Source organism: Lissotriton helveticus, chromosome 3_2 (assembly GCF_964261635.1).
Source record: "Lissotriton helveticus chromosome 3_2, aLisHel1.1, whole genome shotgun sequence".
Classification (NCBI taxonomy): Eukaryota; Metazoa; Chordata; class Amphibia; order Caudata; family Salamandridae; genus Lissotriton; species Lissotriton helveticus.
In genome coordinates this window covers 22,547,853-22,564,392 of record NC_136062.1, presented here as the reverse complement: position 1 = coordinate 22,564,392, position 16,540 = coordinate 22,547,853, and the positions used below count along the sequence as shown (strand labels likewise).

Here is a 16,540-nt window from a genome sequence, read left to right as displayed (position 1 = left end):
TTGCTCTCCTTGACGCGCCTTTCCGAGATGTATTGGCCACCACCGTGGCACAATATTTTGAAGAAAATGCGGGCACAGCCACGTCGCCATTGGTGGAATGGGATGCCCTTAAAGTGGTCTTTAGGGGGCACTGTTTGGGGACACAGATGGGTATGGGCGCGTAACTGGAAAAGGAACTTACCATTTTAGAACAAAGACTGGCCACTAGTGAGCAAGAAGATATAGATGGAACCCAGGGGCGGCTGGACCTACACAGGGAGAAACATGCGCAATTGCTAGATCGGCTGAGATGTCTCAACTACGCCGCTCACTCGGCACGGACACACCATATGGGTAACAAAGCAGGTAAGTTGCTTACATGACTCATCCGCCAAGACAAGACATCAGCGCCATAGCATCGGTGAGGATGGCAAACGGGGGAATCGCATATATGCAGTAAGATATCCATGGAGAGTTTGTAACGCATTATCAAGATCTGTATGAATCACGCCTGCAAGTTACGCCCCTCAAGCTACTGCCTTACCTGGAGGGCCTGGACATGCCACCGCCTACAGGCACCCAAAGTGAAGAACTAAATGGCCCTCTTCAATCAGAAGAAGTTCGGGACCGTATTTTTTCACCGTCTAATGGGAAGTCGCCGGCACCAGTTGGTCTACCGACTGAATTTTACAAGGCGTATACTCATATATTAGTGCCGCAGCTGCTTAAAGTGTACAAAACCGCGCTCAATGACTCCACCCTTACCACCACAAAGAACAAGGCCCTGCCGGTGTCCCTCCTAAAACCTGATAAAAAACCCAATCTCCTGGGCTCCTATCACCCACTGGCGCTCCTTAACACAGACTATAAAATCTTTGCATCGCTACTAGCTAGGCGTCTTTCACCCTTAGTGAAAACACTGGTACACCCTGACCAGAATGGTTTTGTTCCTGCCCGGTGCACTTCTCTTAATATCCAGAGGTTCTTTAGAGTGCAACAATATGCAATACATAGTTGGCCCAGATCGGGCTGCTTGGTTTTGGACTTGGAGAAGGCCTTTGATTCTCTGGAATGGCCTTATCTGGCAGCAGTTTTGGGCAAATATGAACTGGGGGAGCACTATTTAAATATGATTCGCCTATTGTATCAACGTCCCACAGTCCGGCTTGGCGCCGGTAGGTTAATCTTGGACCCCATTAGAGTGAGGCGAGGGACGAGTCAGGGCTGTCCCTTGTACCCGTTGTTGGTTTCTCTAACTATGGAGCCCTTAGCGATGCTGCTCCGGGGCGATGGTGAGGAGTGTCATGAGCCGCATCACCCTGCTGAAAATGATCGTACTTCCCAAACTGCTATATTATTTCTCAAATCTCCCACTTTCTATCCCAGGATTTTCCAAGAGCTGAAACGGCTATTCCGGGACTAAATATGGAACAAGGGGTGGCCACGAGTTGCTTTGTGGAAGATGTATGCTCCTACATGTCTGGAAGACACAGCAACTCTGCACCAGCCCTGGACCCACTCTCAAATCTGTCATCTGTTCCACCCCACTGCTAAGCTTCAGCAACCACCACAATTGCACTTGGGACTGGCACATAAATGTTACAAGAGGAGTTTACATCTTACCCGCATGACACTTCCATATGCCCTGATTTTGCTACTGCTGGGGACAGCAAGGGGCATGCTGGGTATGTCTTGGTATGTCTGACACAGCCCTGGCGACCTGGCATGCTGCAGGGCTAGACACTTTGAGCGATCTTTATAGAGACAGCGTACTGCTGATGTTCGAGACATTGGCCGAAGACGCTGAGTTGCCGGCAGGTCAATTCCTTCTACATACCTCCCTTCTGAAGGCTTTGTCAGCCGCCTGGGGGATCTAACAAGTGAGCCACTGACACATCCACTATTACAATACTTACATGTAATGGGGGCAGGATAGCATGTAGTGCATTGGCTGGTGGATGCGCTTCTTGCGCATACATTGTAGCCGATGCAACGACTCCGAGTCAGATGGGAGGCAGACAGAGGCCAGTCTTGGACTGACAGGGAATGGGACGCTATATGAGCAGGCTCTAGGTGCATACCGAGGAAATCTAGGTTCAAGCTTATACAAACATACATTATACAGAGGGCATACCTCTCACCTGACAAGATGAATAGATATTTCCATATCGCCACTTCTGCATGCCCGCGCTGCCAGCAGTCAGACGCAGACCTGCTTTATATACTATGGGTCTGTGCATCCCTTCAACATTATTGGCAGGAGGTGGTCACGATCCTTGCTTTATGTACAGACACACTCCTGCTGTTGTCATGGGAAGTTTGCCTTCTAGGGCTCTATACCAGATAAAAAAAAATAAGGTTACCTCGAGATTCCGAGATTTAGTTTAATCACTGCGAAACGTCTGATAACCAACAAATGGAAACATGCTGATCCCCCAGAGGTAATTAGCTGGAAACGCTCAGTCACAATATGGGCACAAGCGGAGAGTACGGCATTACATAGAGAGGAGAAGGCGGGGCTCCGCAAATATCCTATTGTGCAAGGCCGGGACACACTACTTACTGCCCTTCAGCGCGGTGATACAGTGGAAGGAGATAATACTCCATATGCTGATCTGTAATAGACACACCAGCGATTCACCGCTCAGCGGAGAGGAGCAGATACACTTTAGAGCACATAGAATAGAAAACGTATACTCCACCTGGTCCGTTGTGGGCGGTTACCTGTGTCCCTCTTTGCTACTTTGTAATTGTATTTAGATATGCGCACTAATTCAACTCCCAACTAGATGAGCCACTGTGGCAATACACCTTCATACCCAGTCATGTAGGATTGACCCTATTTGTATTCCAAAGATGGCAGTTTTTATATTATAAGTTTTAGTTTAGTTTGAACGTTATAGAAAATATGTCTTATTGGTATCCTTCAGTGGTTTCCTCTGTTATTTTGTCATTATGTAATTTTTTTCTTGCAGTAAAGTGATGATCATATCCGAATGACAGTTTTTGTTTGCTCAGACCACATATATATCGGATAACGTTATGTCGGTTCCGGTCGGACTTGTCATAAGCAGGATGTAGATGGATATGACTACAATGTATAACTTATGATGTAGCAAAACATGTGTACAATTGCACACTGAGACCTCGAAACACATATTCACATACCATGCACGTACTTGTAATCGAGAATAGTACACTAGTAATAATATCACGCTGTTTCAATGTGTAATGCTATTCTTTATATGTGTTCTGTAATTATGTTATACACATTTGGATATTTTGTACAGAACCGTGATGCCAGTCATGATCAAATCAGAAAATACCAATAAAGATATTTAAACAAAAAATAGAAGGCAAATGTATTTTGCAGCTGGTACACAATTTACTGTCAGTAGATAATTACACATTAAAATCCTTGTAGTTTGAAACCTTTGCTGCTTATCCGGTCAATAAGATGCCCACTTCTGTTGATGACCTGGGTGGGACTTAAATCTTGTCCTGGATATTCTTTTTTTTTTTTATTATCTATGAAATAAAAAACACATAATTCAGAGACAATATTTTAGCCTCCTTAAGCCTATTAAAGGCCCCAGCAGCATCCATGATTGCACAGAGACATGCTGGTATTGCCTATGCCTAAAGGTATGCTGGTTTCCGCAGCTCGTGTTCTTGTTATATTCATGTGCATGATGAAGGGTGAACGCTACACTTAGGTTAAATGTGTCTTTTCTAGTAGCATTCTAATTTAGTAAAACGACTTCAATCTTATCTCTTGTTTTTGCTCCACAGTGCAGGATGTTCCGACATGCAATATGGACGTTGTACTCCGGAAAATTGGTTGAAACAAGGAATGGAAAATGGAGCGGTAGGCCTGTCTAATCTGGGCAATACTTGCTACATGAACGCCGTGTTACAATGTCTGTGCAGTACATCCCCGCTAGTGAAGTATTTTGTGTCAGGAAAGCATCGAGCAGCTCTAGTAAGGTAATACAGCACTATCTACCGAAGTGCAGAATTCTCTACGAGCAGGCACTTTTCTTGTGACGCTATATCTAATGATTTGTCGACATATCATGGTCACAGAAAAGCGTGTACAAAAAAGCCATCAGCAATGTCTTAAAGCCAGAAGCAGCTGCTGTGAATACAAAGTGTGTGTTTGTGGGGAGGGGAAGTGAATAAATAATAAGATTAAAAAGCACTTATCTGCTGGCCGCCGTCTCGGTCCTCTTCTGCTCCTCTCGACTCCTGGCAAACTCCAAGAATTCATACACCAATCCAGGCCCTGCTCTCATGGTGGTAATACCCAGCATTAGAGAATCGCCAGGATTGGTCTGAGCGGCCTGGTTTGCCGCTCAGTAAAGCCCTGGGAGCCTGTGCCTGTCTCCACCCAGCTCTGCAATATAGCTCGAGTGAAGAGACCTAAATGCGCATGTTGGATTGGCTGTCCTAAGACGTCCGGCTAAACCGACATTCGCTTTGTAGCAATGCCACCAATTCTGCGGTCAACGAGGGTGGGCTGGTCCTGGACTTGGCTCTGGAGGAAAACTAAAATGATAATAACAGGTTTTACTATCATTTTATTTTTAGTTTTTTTCACTGCTGAGAGCAGTGGGGCGATGCTCCTTTGCCCTAACCGAGGAGCCACCGCTCCCTAAAGGTCAATTCCAAGTTGTAAATTCCGACATTGCAACTCCTTCCGAATCAATAGGAACAGTGCATAAAGTTACCTTTTCCCTTCCCTAGCGATTTGTCATGGATCAATGATTTGGTACTGTTTTGGTGGTTCAAACCATTGACCGGATACAGACATCTCAAAGGATGGTAGCTATTTGCATGGTCCTTCAGGGACAGCTCCCAGTTTGTGAGTGATAGTTGCTGGATTCAGGGTGGGAGGGTAAGAGATAGCGATCCAGGGTCCACTGCATGCTTACCTTCATTTCCCCTCACATCATATCATTTGTACTTCTGCCACAGCACAAAACTATCCTCAGGTCACCTTGCATTGCAGATGCTGCACAAACATTGCATTTGTGATACCAACCCCCAAAAAGTACCACCAATTATTGCAAATCTAGGAGCCTCCTTTACAGTGCCCTGTAATCCAGATTCAAAATCAAAAAAGAGTTTACAAATCATGATTATCATGCACAGATATCACCCAGGTAAATTCATGGAGGGAAAACCTGAAGCTATCTAAGATTTGCTGCTTGTAATGAGCACAGTCAACATGCAATATTACCTTCCTCCTCTAAATTGAGTCCTTAAAACACTTTGCTCTTCTTTTGCTTTGTTCGTAAGTGATAGGTTAGCCAATATTGATATCAGATGAACATCATTTGAGAAAAATACAGAAGCTGCCAATTATAGCTTGCTCAAAAGCAAATCCAGTGATCTAATCCCTTTAATGTGGTGGACAGGACCACTTCATTTTCACTACCTGTATAGAGTGAAGAACGTGAAGGTCACACATTCCCACTCAGGTACACATGCTGGTGCTTGCACCAGAGGCTTTCCCCCTTGACCACCAGTACAGAAGCTAGTGCATCAGCCCTTCGGCATCAGCCCAGACCCTCTCAAATGGGACTAATTGTGGCAGTGTCTCCCTGACCTATCACTGTCATCAAATGAGATGTAGGAAGCAGTTTGGCTTTAGATGCTTGTAGCGCATCGGTGCTCGGGGGAACAGTTCCCTGAGCACCATTCACAGCTTCCTGCTTGGTGATCGCTGCAAGAGGGAAGTCCTGGAGCAGGAATCGACCTCCTAGGGACTTTGATTGGTGTGCAGTAACACCATTTCCAGTCTGTGCCACTAGCGTTTGCATGACTCCCCCAATGGATAAGGACAAACAGCCTCTAAGCACACATAGAAAGGGCATATCAGGTAGTTTACACCAAATGTGCCCTCCCCAGTGTTGCTGAAATGCGGACTACATATTCAGGGAAATATTCGGGGGACACAAAATGGTACCGAGGTTGGTGCTGGCTACACCTCTACCCTCCCACTACAGTAAATCTGGGGGTTCCAACCCTACCAGGCTATCCAGAGGGGGCAGAAGGCACTGCAGAATATAAGGGATTTTGTGGCATATTTACAAGTGAATGGCAAAGTGTGGTATTAAGCAAAAATTGCTAACTCCACACTCTGCCATTCTGAAAACACTGGGATGCACAATATTTACAATAGTACGGCTAATCCCTTCATTTACCCTAGGACTGGCGCGATACTCAGCTGCCTAGTGCCAACGCAGGCACCCTTGCACCTTAGTGCAAGGGTGCCTGTGTTGAGGGAATGATTGTTAATGTGAAGTAAGGTTTCTCTTCCTGCACATGAACAATCACTAATGGTGATTTGTAACTCCTAATAATGGAGCACACAAAGAAACAGCAAAAACGAGGAGAAATTAAACATTTCTCCTCATTTTGCAATGTTAAGACAAGTTTATCTCTGCTCTTAATTTTGGCCCAGTCCTTTATTTACGCCACCCTTGTAAATAGGGGACAGCATCAAAATCAATGGGTGTTTCAGCGGAACATCCACCACAACACACATTGCACACCTTTTAAGTGTAGCGTGAAAGGGGCCTGTTAGAACCAGGGTCTCTAGTTGGCAGGGGTATGTACCCTAGTCCAAGTAGGGACCACCGCTTCCGACCTGGTAGCTTGGCGCAGAGCAGCAAAGGCGTAACTTCAGAGGCAATGTGTAAAGTATTTGTGCAACACACAACGGCGATGACACAGTAAAAACACTCACAAGAGGAACACCACACCAGTTTGGTATAAGAATAAGAATTTCTTTATCTAAAAACTATGCGAGAACCAAAAGCAGGTAAATCCAGCTCCAGGCAAGATCAATAATAAAAAGGATTCCAATTTCCAAGCAAGATCAATAATCAATAAAAATGAATCCAGTTCCCAGGCCTGATCAATAATAAAAAGGATTCCAGTTTCCAAGCAAGATCAATAATCAATAAGAATGAATCCAGTTCCCAGGCCTGATCAAATCACCAAAAGCTCATGTGTCCCAGGGGCTCCTGATGGTAATGTCTTTCTCACAGTGTCCTTGAATGGCAAAAGTTCACTTGAGGTAGGTTCTTATGGTCAAAATTCACTGTGGGAAGGTTCGTAGGCTAAAGTGGCCTTGTAGCGTAATAAGTGTGCCTCTCATAGAAATGATGTTACCAGCCAAGCACAAAGCTCACGCTCCAGGTACCCGGCCAACTCGCACACCGCCCCCTCACGGCAGCCTGGTTGCACTGAGGCGTTACCTGGGGTGGTGGTTGCAGGCGCGGGTGCGAGGCTCCTCTCCCCCTGGGGCCTTGGGCTCAGCAGGCGCTGCACGGGTGGGGGTCACAGCCACACAGCGCTCCTTTAGCACAGCGCTTAACAGTGCCTCCAAGTCCTGGGCAACGACGGAGCCTCCTGCCACACAGCGCTTCACTTCTCAGCGCTACACAGCGCGCTCCGGTCCCAGTGGCGGTGACCTCAGGGCCAGTTTCAGTCGGCTTGCGACAGAAGCAGAGGCAATCACAGAGCCCTCGGGAGGATCACAGGGCAAGCAGTGCTGAGGGCAGGCACAGCGTTGCAGGGCAAATCTTGAGAGTGTTGTTGCTGTTCCAAAGGGCAGTCTTTAAAACGCTGTGGTCCAAGGACAGGTAGTTTCCTTTAGCTTAAAAAGGGTGCAGTCCCAAAAAGGCAATCTTTAAAAGGTTGAAGACTCTTTAAAATGTTGTTCAAAGAAAAGTAGTTCCTTTGGGATGTTGTGGAGACACTCTGGTGGTGATGTTGCAGTCTCCCATGCAGGGCAGGATCAGCAGACAGTAGGGCAGCTCAGCAGGTTGTGGGGCAGCAGTTCCTTGGAGCAGTCAGCCTCCTTCCCAGTGGCAATCCTCTTGCTCAGCAGTCCTCACTCCAGCAGGGATTCTTCCAGGTCCAGCAGTGTAACAAGAATGTGAGGCCAGGACCCTCCCTTATATATTCTACAGTCCAGGGGCTAGAAAGTGGTGGAAGTCTCTGGGAGGGTCTGGGGATAGAGGCTTCTGGAAGAGTCCAGGGAGTTCTGGTATGTTCCCTGCCTTCCCTGACCTAGCTGTCACATTGACGAGAGACAGGCCGTTAAGGCTACAGTGGGCAGCTCATCCCAGGGAAGAAGGTGTGAATCACCACTCCCACCTCCCAACCCAGGCAGGCTATCAGTATGCAGAGGGGAGGGGGGAGTCTGCAGAGCCTAATCTAAGTGTAGGCAGAAAAAGGTCCACTTTATAAAAGTGGGATCCCTAGCGTAGTAATGCCCAAACCCTATATATCATTGGAAAGGGTTCCCCACCCCGAGTCCAACAAGACCAAACATGATAGACTTATTAGATCCCTGTCAGAAGTTATCCCTTAAGGGGAGGTTCCCCATGTTAGCCTATGGAGGATTAAACCTTACTGCGGTAGCAGTGGCTTGTGGCAGATATGCCAGCCTCACAATGTTTTAGGGAAGAGCACCTGCACCTCAGCACTGTTTAGCAGTGGTGAGGCACCCAGAGTCCTAAGTCCAACAAAAGCTAAGGTAAAAATGGGAGGCAAAAAGGGCAAAAATGTAGGGGAGACCACCCTAAGGCTGACAGGTCTAACACGTGTCCCCCCCAGCTGAAAGTGGGGAGAACTACCCAACCTCCAGGGAGTTCTCATCACTAAGGCGGAAAAACCGAGAGAGACCGTCAGCATTGGCGTGGTCTACTCCGGGTCTGTGTTCCACCCTGAAGTCCATCCCCTGTAGAGAAATGGACCACCTCAACAATTTGGGATTCTCGCCCCTCATTTGCATGAGCCACCTGAGGGGCCGGTGGTCAGTCTGAATCAGGAAGTGGGAGCCAAACAAGTATGGCCTCAGCTTCTTCACAGCCCAGACCACCGCGAAGGCTTCTCTCTCTATCGCACTCCACCGCTGTTCGCGGGGGAGCAGCCTCCTGGAGATGAAGGCTACTGGTTGGTCCCTTCCCTCCTCATTGAGTTGCGAAAGTACCGCCCCTATGCCATGCTCTGAGGCGTCCGTTTGGACAATGAACTCTTTGGAGAAGTCAGGGGCCCTGAGCACAGGAGCGGTGCACATGGCCTGCTTTAGAGAGTCAAAGGCTTTTTGGCAAGCCTCTGTCCAGATCACTTTCCTAGGGTATTTCTTAGAGGTTAGCTCAGTCAAGGGGGCCACAATGGTGCCATAGCCCTTGACAAATCTGCGGTAGTAACCTGTGAGGCCCAGGAATGCCCTGACCTCAGTTTGTGTTTTGGGAGGCTCCCAGTATATGTGAAATAACAATCCCAGGCATATATTAGAGCAACAACCAATAGATTAAACAAAACAAACTAGTACAGTTTTAGGACATATACATTTTTAATTTGATTAAAAAGGATTCAATAAAAAACAGTGCATTGATCAAAGTTGATAAAAGATTCTATAATGATACATGTGTATTCACAAGAAAATTTAATTAAAAAGGAGGTCAGGTGGCATCCGGTTGACGCGTTTCGGCATAAACTATGCCTTCATCGGGACTTAAACCATCCAATTTCTGTAAAAAAGATTATAACAATAGTTTACTTATTACACCTTCTATCATTAAGTGATATAACTGAACTAGTTCTAGTTTGTTACAACATTCTATTGGTATAAACATTCGCAATAATGATATACCGCCTTATATACAAATATTTTACACCTATGCATATACAGATTTCCATACACAAGCCACATTTTAATATGTACGGGCAAACACGGAGATGTGATACTCAGAGTTCAATTATTTGGCAAAATACAAAAGTTTACACATTTTGTCAAAGACATTCTTGTATATCATTCCTTTATCAAGCAATGCTGCCAGGTTAATCAGATCTAATGGTTCAATTGGTGGTTGTCATCCAATTGCCTAGTCCATCTAAGCATTTCAATAGCTTTGTGTTTGCTTAAGGCTTTTACTGAAACACGGTTCCTTATTATTTCTTAAGTACAAGGAGAATTATAAAATAGAGAAAATAGGAGAAAAAGATAGGAAAGGTTGGAAAATAGAGAAATTCCATATTTGTTACACTATTTCAGTTAGGATCCCTATTCTAGAAAATTGGTGTCTTAAATATAAGCACCAATTTACTATGATTTTATGGAGGCAACTTTTCCTACGATTCAAATACATACGTATAAATTTCTTACCTAAACTTGTACTGGAGTACAAGAACAGTACTGTTCTCTAATTATTTAAGCTGCAGAGCGGCTGTATAGATGCTGTATCCTCGGATTCAAGGCTGGGTGATTTATTTACAGTTTTCTAAAAGGACCAAGATGACATGCGGGTGAGCCATGGGTCAAAAACTTTTTTTCAGTTCCCTTGTTTAGAGCCTTTATTGTTACGCTAACAAGATTACACATAACTGCTCACCTTTTGTTTCTATTTAGTGTTCTTTAGGAGCTTCCATAGCCTGAGTTTTTTGTTAAAATACGAACAGATCACAGTATCCTATTAGTCAAAAAAACAATTACTTTAGTATGTACCCACAGTAGTGCTTATTTATTATTCAACAGAAACATATTACTGGTTCTCTTACCCTTAGAGGATTATATTATGTCCTTCTACTGGGGTCTTTTTAGACGGTTATTGGTGACATGACGAGGCCTCCGGTGTGTTGAATGAGGTCCTAACAATATAACACACCAGCAAAGTAAGCCGGGATTCTGTAGTACTAATTTATAAAAAAATATACGAGTGATCAGTGTATAATTACCACTTACCTAAATATCTTTAAGTGATATTACTGCGTGGTGCCAATTCGTTCGCGTAGGTTGAGTTAAAACTTGTATAAGGCAAGGACGTCCTGTGTTCTTTTATATTCTGCTGATATAACTGATGTTGGCTCCTAATTAGAGAAAGGGCGAGCAGCCTGTTAATATGTCTCTTTAAACAATCACTATTTGCCGGTTCACTTATAAGGTCTCAGGCGTTTACCTCATCCTGATACAACACCGCAACTAAACAGACTACCGATTGCTCGCACCATTTAAAGTAGCACACATTTTTACATTCTAATGCTACCGCTTACCTAATTTTAAAGGGCCGCTAATTCATACATAGTGCGCTACCACACTCGTGATTCTGTTCTGAGTGTACGGCGGAGACGTCGTGATATTCCGCCTTGTTGGATCTCAAAATGCACGTAACTCCTAGTAAAAAAGGTGCAAGGTTTTAATTTTACCCGGATTAATGCAAGAGGCTAAATTCAAGTCGGTTAAACGCTACATGGCATACGCGGTTTCCTACCTTGAGTTTACACGGGGGTGCCGACAAATCCGGATACACTGCCGATGGGTCAGGTTTTTCAAAGAGAACAGCCCCGATTTGCAATTTGGGATTTCTTTTATAAGGACGGGTGTCATTGGTTAGTATAGAGCCTAGGTTCTTAAAGGGGAAGGCCCTATTTACACGCAGTATATATTTAGAGGGTTATTCTCGTATTATATATTTATAGCCATTTTCATAGAATTGCATTATGCCAAGGCAGCTCCTGATTAAGGCCATGACTAAAGGTCTTGAGAGAAAAAATCCAAAAGACTTCTCGTCTTTTTCTTATTTTCTCTCCTCCCTTAGTATTCGGTATTTGTACCTTTTCTAAAATGCGCCACCGTATTTCTGATGGGGCATGGTTAAAATCAGAGAAATGTGCAGCAAGTGGGGCAGCCAGTTTCTTGGTTTTGATTGCTGACCTATGTTCGGTTAGCCTAACTTTGATTGTTCTTGCAGTCTCGCCCACATATCCTAAGTTGCAAGGACACATGAGCGAATAAATAACATTGCTGGTGTTGCATGTCCACAATTCATTTGCTACAATGTTATATCCATTTAGTTGGAAAGTCTGCCCTGGTATGATACCATCACAAGAGTGGCAGGAGCCACATCTCGAAGTACCCTTTACTGGGTTTGCTCCCTGTATAGATTTTTGTACAAATGGGATTTTTTCAGAGGTACCAGCATGTCTTGATCTGACTACAAAGTCCTTTAAATTCTTATTCCTCCGATGTGCATACATCGGTTTTTGGAGTTTTGGGGCAGACGGTTCTAGATTCAATAGGTGCCAATTAGCATTAACTATCTGCCTGATCGTCGCATTTAGTGTTGAGTGTCGTGTAACACACACTAATTTCGGTTCCTGGGCTTCCTTTTTTGATCTCAAGAGAGCATCACGGTCATAGTATCGGGCCCTCTTATAGGCCTCACGTACCAGACGATGAGGATATCCTCTATCAAGGAATTTTTGCTTCATCTTTACAGACTGACTATCGTAGTCCTTGATGTTTGTGCAGTTTCGTCTCACCCTAAGGAACTGGGAGAAGGGAATACCATCCTTCTGACTCCTAGGGTGATAACTCGAAAAATGAAGCAAGGTGTTTCTTGATGTGGGCTTCGAGTATAGGTCTACTTCCAACGTATTGTTTTTATTCCGGATATATATATCCAGGAATTCAACTTCAGAGGTGTGGACATGGGCAGTAAAACGAAGGTTTTCGTCCGCAAGGTTAACCCACTCCAGGAATTCTCCCAGAGTCTGTTCCCCACTGGTCCAGATAAAAAAGATATCATCAATGAACCTGTACCAGTGGGAAACAGACTCATAAAAAGGGGCCATCTCATTATGTATATTATGTGCCTCAAAAAGAGCCATATATATATTTGCTATGGACGGAGCCATGGCTGCCCCCATGCTTACGCCCTTTGTTTGCTGATACATACGGTCTCCAAACTGGAAGACATTTTCCTGCAATACTATAGACTCCCAGGCCAGGATGGTTTCTATCTTGGCCTGTAGGGGTTGCACTTTGCCCCCGCCCACCAAGTGTCCCAGGTAGACTACCGACCCCTGCCCTATCTGGCATTTGCTAGCTTTGATAGTCAGGCCTGCCTGCTGCAGAGCCTGAAGCACTTCCTGGAGGTGACCCAAATGGTCCTCCCAGCTGCTACTGAAGACAGCTATGTCGTCCAGGTAGGCAGCAGAGAAGGCCTCTAAACCGGAGAGGACCCGGTTCACCAGCCGCTGGAAGGTGGCAGGAGCATTTTTCAGTCCAAAGGGCATCACCCTAAACTGGTAGTGGCCCTCTGGGGTGGAAAAGGCGGACATCTCTTTAGCTCCATAGGTTAGGGCGATCTGCCAGTACCCTGACGTGAGGTCAAAGGTACTCAGGTATCGGGCAGCCCCCAGCCTGTCAATGAGCTCATCCGCCCTCGGGATAGGATGAGCGTCAGTCTTGGTCACAGAGTTCAGTCCCCTGTATTCCACACAGAACCTAAGTTCTGGTGTGGTGCCCGGTGGGGCAGCTTTTGGTACCAGAACCACCGGACTGGACCAAGGGCTGTTGGAGGGCTCTATCACCCCCAACTCCAGCATCTTAGTGACCTCACTCTGGATGCTGGCCTTCACCTTATCTGACAGCCTGTAAGATTTGGACTTGACAGGGGGGCTGTCTCCTGTGTCCACATCATGGGTACACAGGTGGGTAATCCCAGGGATAAGGGAGAACACTGAGGAGAACTGCCCCAGGACCTGGCGGCAGTCCCTCTGTTGCTCAGGAGTCAAGGATGGGGAGAGGACCACTCCCTCCACCGATCCATCCTTCTCTTGGGAAGCAAAGAGGTCCGGGAGAGGTTCACTTTCCTCTTCCTCGGCCCCATCAGTTACCATCAGTAAGGTAAGCTCAGACCTCTCATGGTGGGGTTTGAGGCGGTTGGCGTGTAGCACCCTGTGGGGCTGCCTGGGCGTCTTAAGGTCCACTAGGTAAGTGGCCTTGCCCTTCTTCTCCAATATCTCATAAGGGCCAGTCCAGCGATCCTGGAGGGCACTAAGCTCCCCAGGCTCCATGACCCACACCTTCTGTCCAGGTTCTAGCTCCACAGGGTGAGAGTTCTGGTCGTACCATTCCTTCATTACCGCCTGGCTGGCCTCTAAGTTGTCAGAAGCTTGTTTCCATAACTTAGCCATTTGGCTACGGAAGGCCAGCATGTAGCTCACTACCTCCTGGGGAAGCCTCCTTGGAGTCTTCTCCCACCCATCCTTCACTAAACTGAGAGGTCCCCTAACAGGGTGACCGTACAAGAGCTCGAAGGGGCTGAAACCCACCCCCTTCTGCGGTACCTCCCTGTAGGAAAACAGCAAACAGGGCAAGAGGATGTCCCACTTTTTCCTCAGGCCCTCAGGCAGACTCCTGATCATGCCCTTTAGGGTCTTGTTAAATCTCTCCACGAGACCATTGGTCTGTGGGTGTTAAGGGGTGGAGAACTTATCAGTAACCCCACACTCCTTCCACATGGCTTGCATGTAGGCAGACATAAAATTGGTACCCCTGTCGGACACCACCTCTTTGGGAAAACCCACTCTGGTAAAAATCCCCATCAGGGCCCGTGCCACTGCAGGTGCAGTGATGGTTCTCAGAGGAATAGCCTCTGGGTACCGGGTGGCGTGGTCCACCAGAACCAGGATAAACCTGTGACCAGAAGAAGTCGGTGGATCCATAGGCCCAACAATGTTGATGCCCACCCTCTCATAGGGGGTGCTAACGACAGGCAGCGGTTCCAGGGGAGCCTTCAGCTTAGTCCCTGTTTTCCCACTAGCTTGGCAGGTCAGACAGGTCCTGCAGAATGTATCTGAGGAGATCCTCATCTGCGGCCAATAAAAATGTGGGACAAGCCTAGCAAAGGTCTTGTCTTGGCCCAAGTGTCCTGCCAATGGGATATCATGAGCCAATTCCAAAAGAAAGGCCCTGTAGCACTGGGGGACCACTAAGGCCCTTGATGACCCATGCACAGGAGCCTTGGGCTCACTGTAAAGAAGCCCATCCTCCCAGTAAATATGATACTTTGCGGAGGCATTGCCTGCTGCTTGGGCTTCGGCCTGTCGCCTCATGCCCTCAAGGGTAGGACACTCCTTCTGTGCCCGGCAAAACTCCTCCCTGGTGGGCCCTCCTTCCACCTGCCACCCTGCAGGGGTAGGTAGGTCCCCCAAGAGAACAACGCCCCCCTCCGTGGACTCCGGTGCAACCTCCTCAGGTGCCCCATCCATCTCACGGGGTGACTGCCCCGGGGCGAGCTTCCCACGCCCTCGGGCTCCTCCCTTCTTAGCAGCTGGCTGGGCCATTTTTCCAGGCTCCAGCCCTGGCTGACTCCCTTTCCGGGCAGCCATAGACCGTGTGGTAGCACAAATCCACTCCGGCAACCCCAGCATCTCCACATGCGCTTTGAGCTCTACCTCCTTCCAGGCAGTATGCTCTAGGTCATTCCCTAACAGACAGTCCACTGGCATGGCAGGGCTCACAGCAACTCTTAAAAGGCCTGAAACCCCTCCCCACTCAAATGGAACCTGTGCTATGGGATAGTGACCCCCCCCGGTTGTCAGCCATCACAACTGGATGGACTGCATCGGGAATTATTTGCTCTGGGGACACCAGCTGACTCCTTACCATAGTCATGCTGGCACCTGTGTCCCTCAGGGCCTCCACCCCCGACCATTGAGGGTGACCCACTGCCTATACTTAGTAGTATTGGAGGGCACGTGGACCTTAGGAACCATCTCACTGTCTCCCAGAGACACTAGGACAAGCCCGGCCCCCTCACTCCCATCATCTAGGGACAGCTCCTCCCCAAGCGCTACACTAGCCACCCCGGGGGTTTTACCTCCAGAGGCCTGTGGTGCTCTCTTGCGACACTTGGGAGCCCCCTTGTAGTGTCCAAGTTCACCACACTCATAGCACCGGACAATTCTGGGCTGCTGACTTTTGTCAGGATAAGTGGGCTTCTGGTGGCCAGATTGGGGCTGGGACCCAGACCCTTTCCCTTGTGAATTATTTTGGGGGCCTTTGGAGAAATCTTTCTTTTTATCTCCCCCCTCTTTCTTCTGGTGGGAACCCTGACCACCCCTTTGGGAGTCCCCCCCAGAACCCTTGTTGGACACCCTGGTACTGACCCAGGTGTCCGCCTCCTCCGCAAGCTTCCTAGGATTGGTCAACTTGCGGTCAACCAGGTGTTGGCGCAGCTCTGGAAAACATTTCTCTAGAAGGTGCTCTCTTAAAAACAAGTTATACAATCCTTCATAGTCATGCACATTGCTGCCCCGCACCCAGCCCTCTAAAGCTTTACTAGCGTAGTCCAGGAAATCTACCCAGTTCTGTGTGGGAAGTTTGTGGCTATTCCTAAACCTCTGCCTATACCTCTCAGGGGTAAGACCGAACCTCTTAAGCAGTGCTTCTTTCATAACAGAATAGTTGGTCTGGTCTTCCTTTTCTAGGCTAAGGAGTGTGTCCCTAACTTCCGGAGGTATGTACCTGTACAGACCACCCCCCCAGTGACTCTCTGGGACCCCATGGGCTCTTAGTGACACCTCATAGGCAGCTAACCACTTATCAATATTATCCCCCACCTTAAAACTGGCCATCACATCTTTAGGCATAAAGACCCTGGACTCACGTGAAGCTTCCGTAGGTATGCTGCCACCACTCTTGATGCTGTTCGTCCCTGCTTGTAGGGCTCGAATTTCCAGTTCCTTCAGG

At 47.3% G+C, this 16,540-nt stretch overlaps 1 protein-coding gene across 2 annotated transcripts in view; it reads left to right on the top strand.

The window, feature by feature from the left end:
• The window catches only part of USP50 (ubiquitin specific peptidase 50), a 295,365-nt gene that overhangs the window by 109,330 nt on the left and 169,495 nt on the right, over positions 1-16,540 (top strand). For both annotated transcript variants that reach the window (XM_078684588.1, XM_078684586.1), the window contains exon 2: positions 3,772-3,966. In XM_078684588.1, the coding sequence (XP_078540714.1) occupies positions 3,772-3,966 (195 nt within the window). The remainder of the gene's footprint in view (positions 1-3,771; positions 3,967-16,540) is intronic.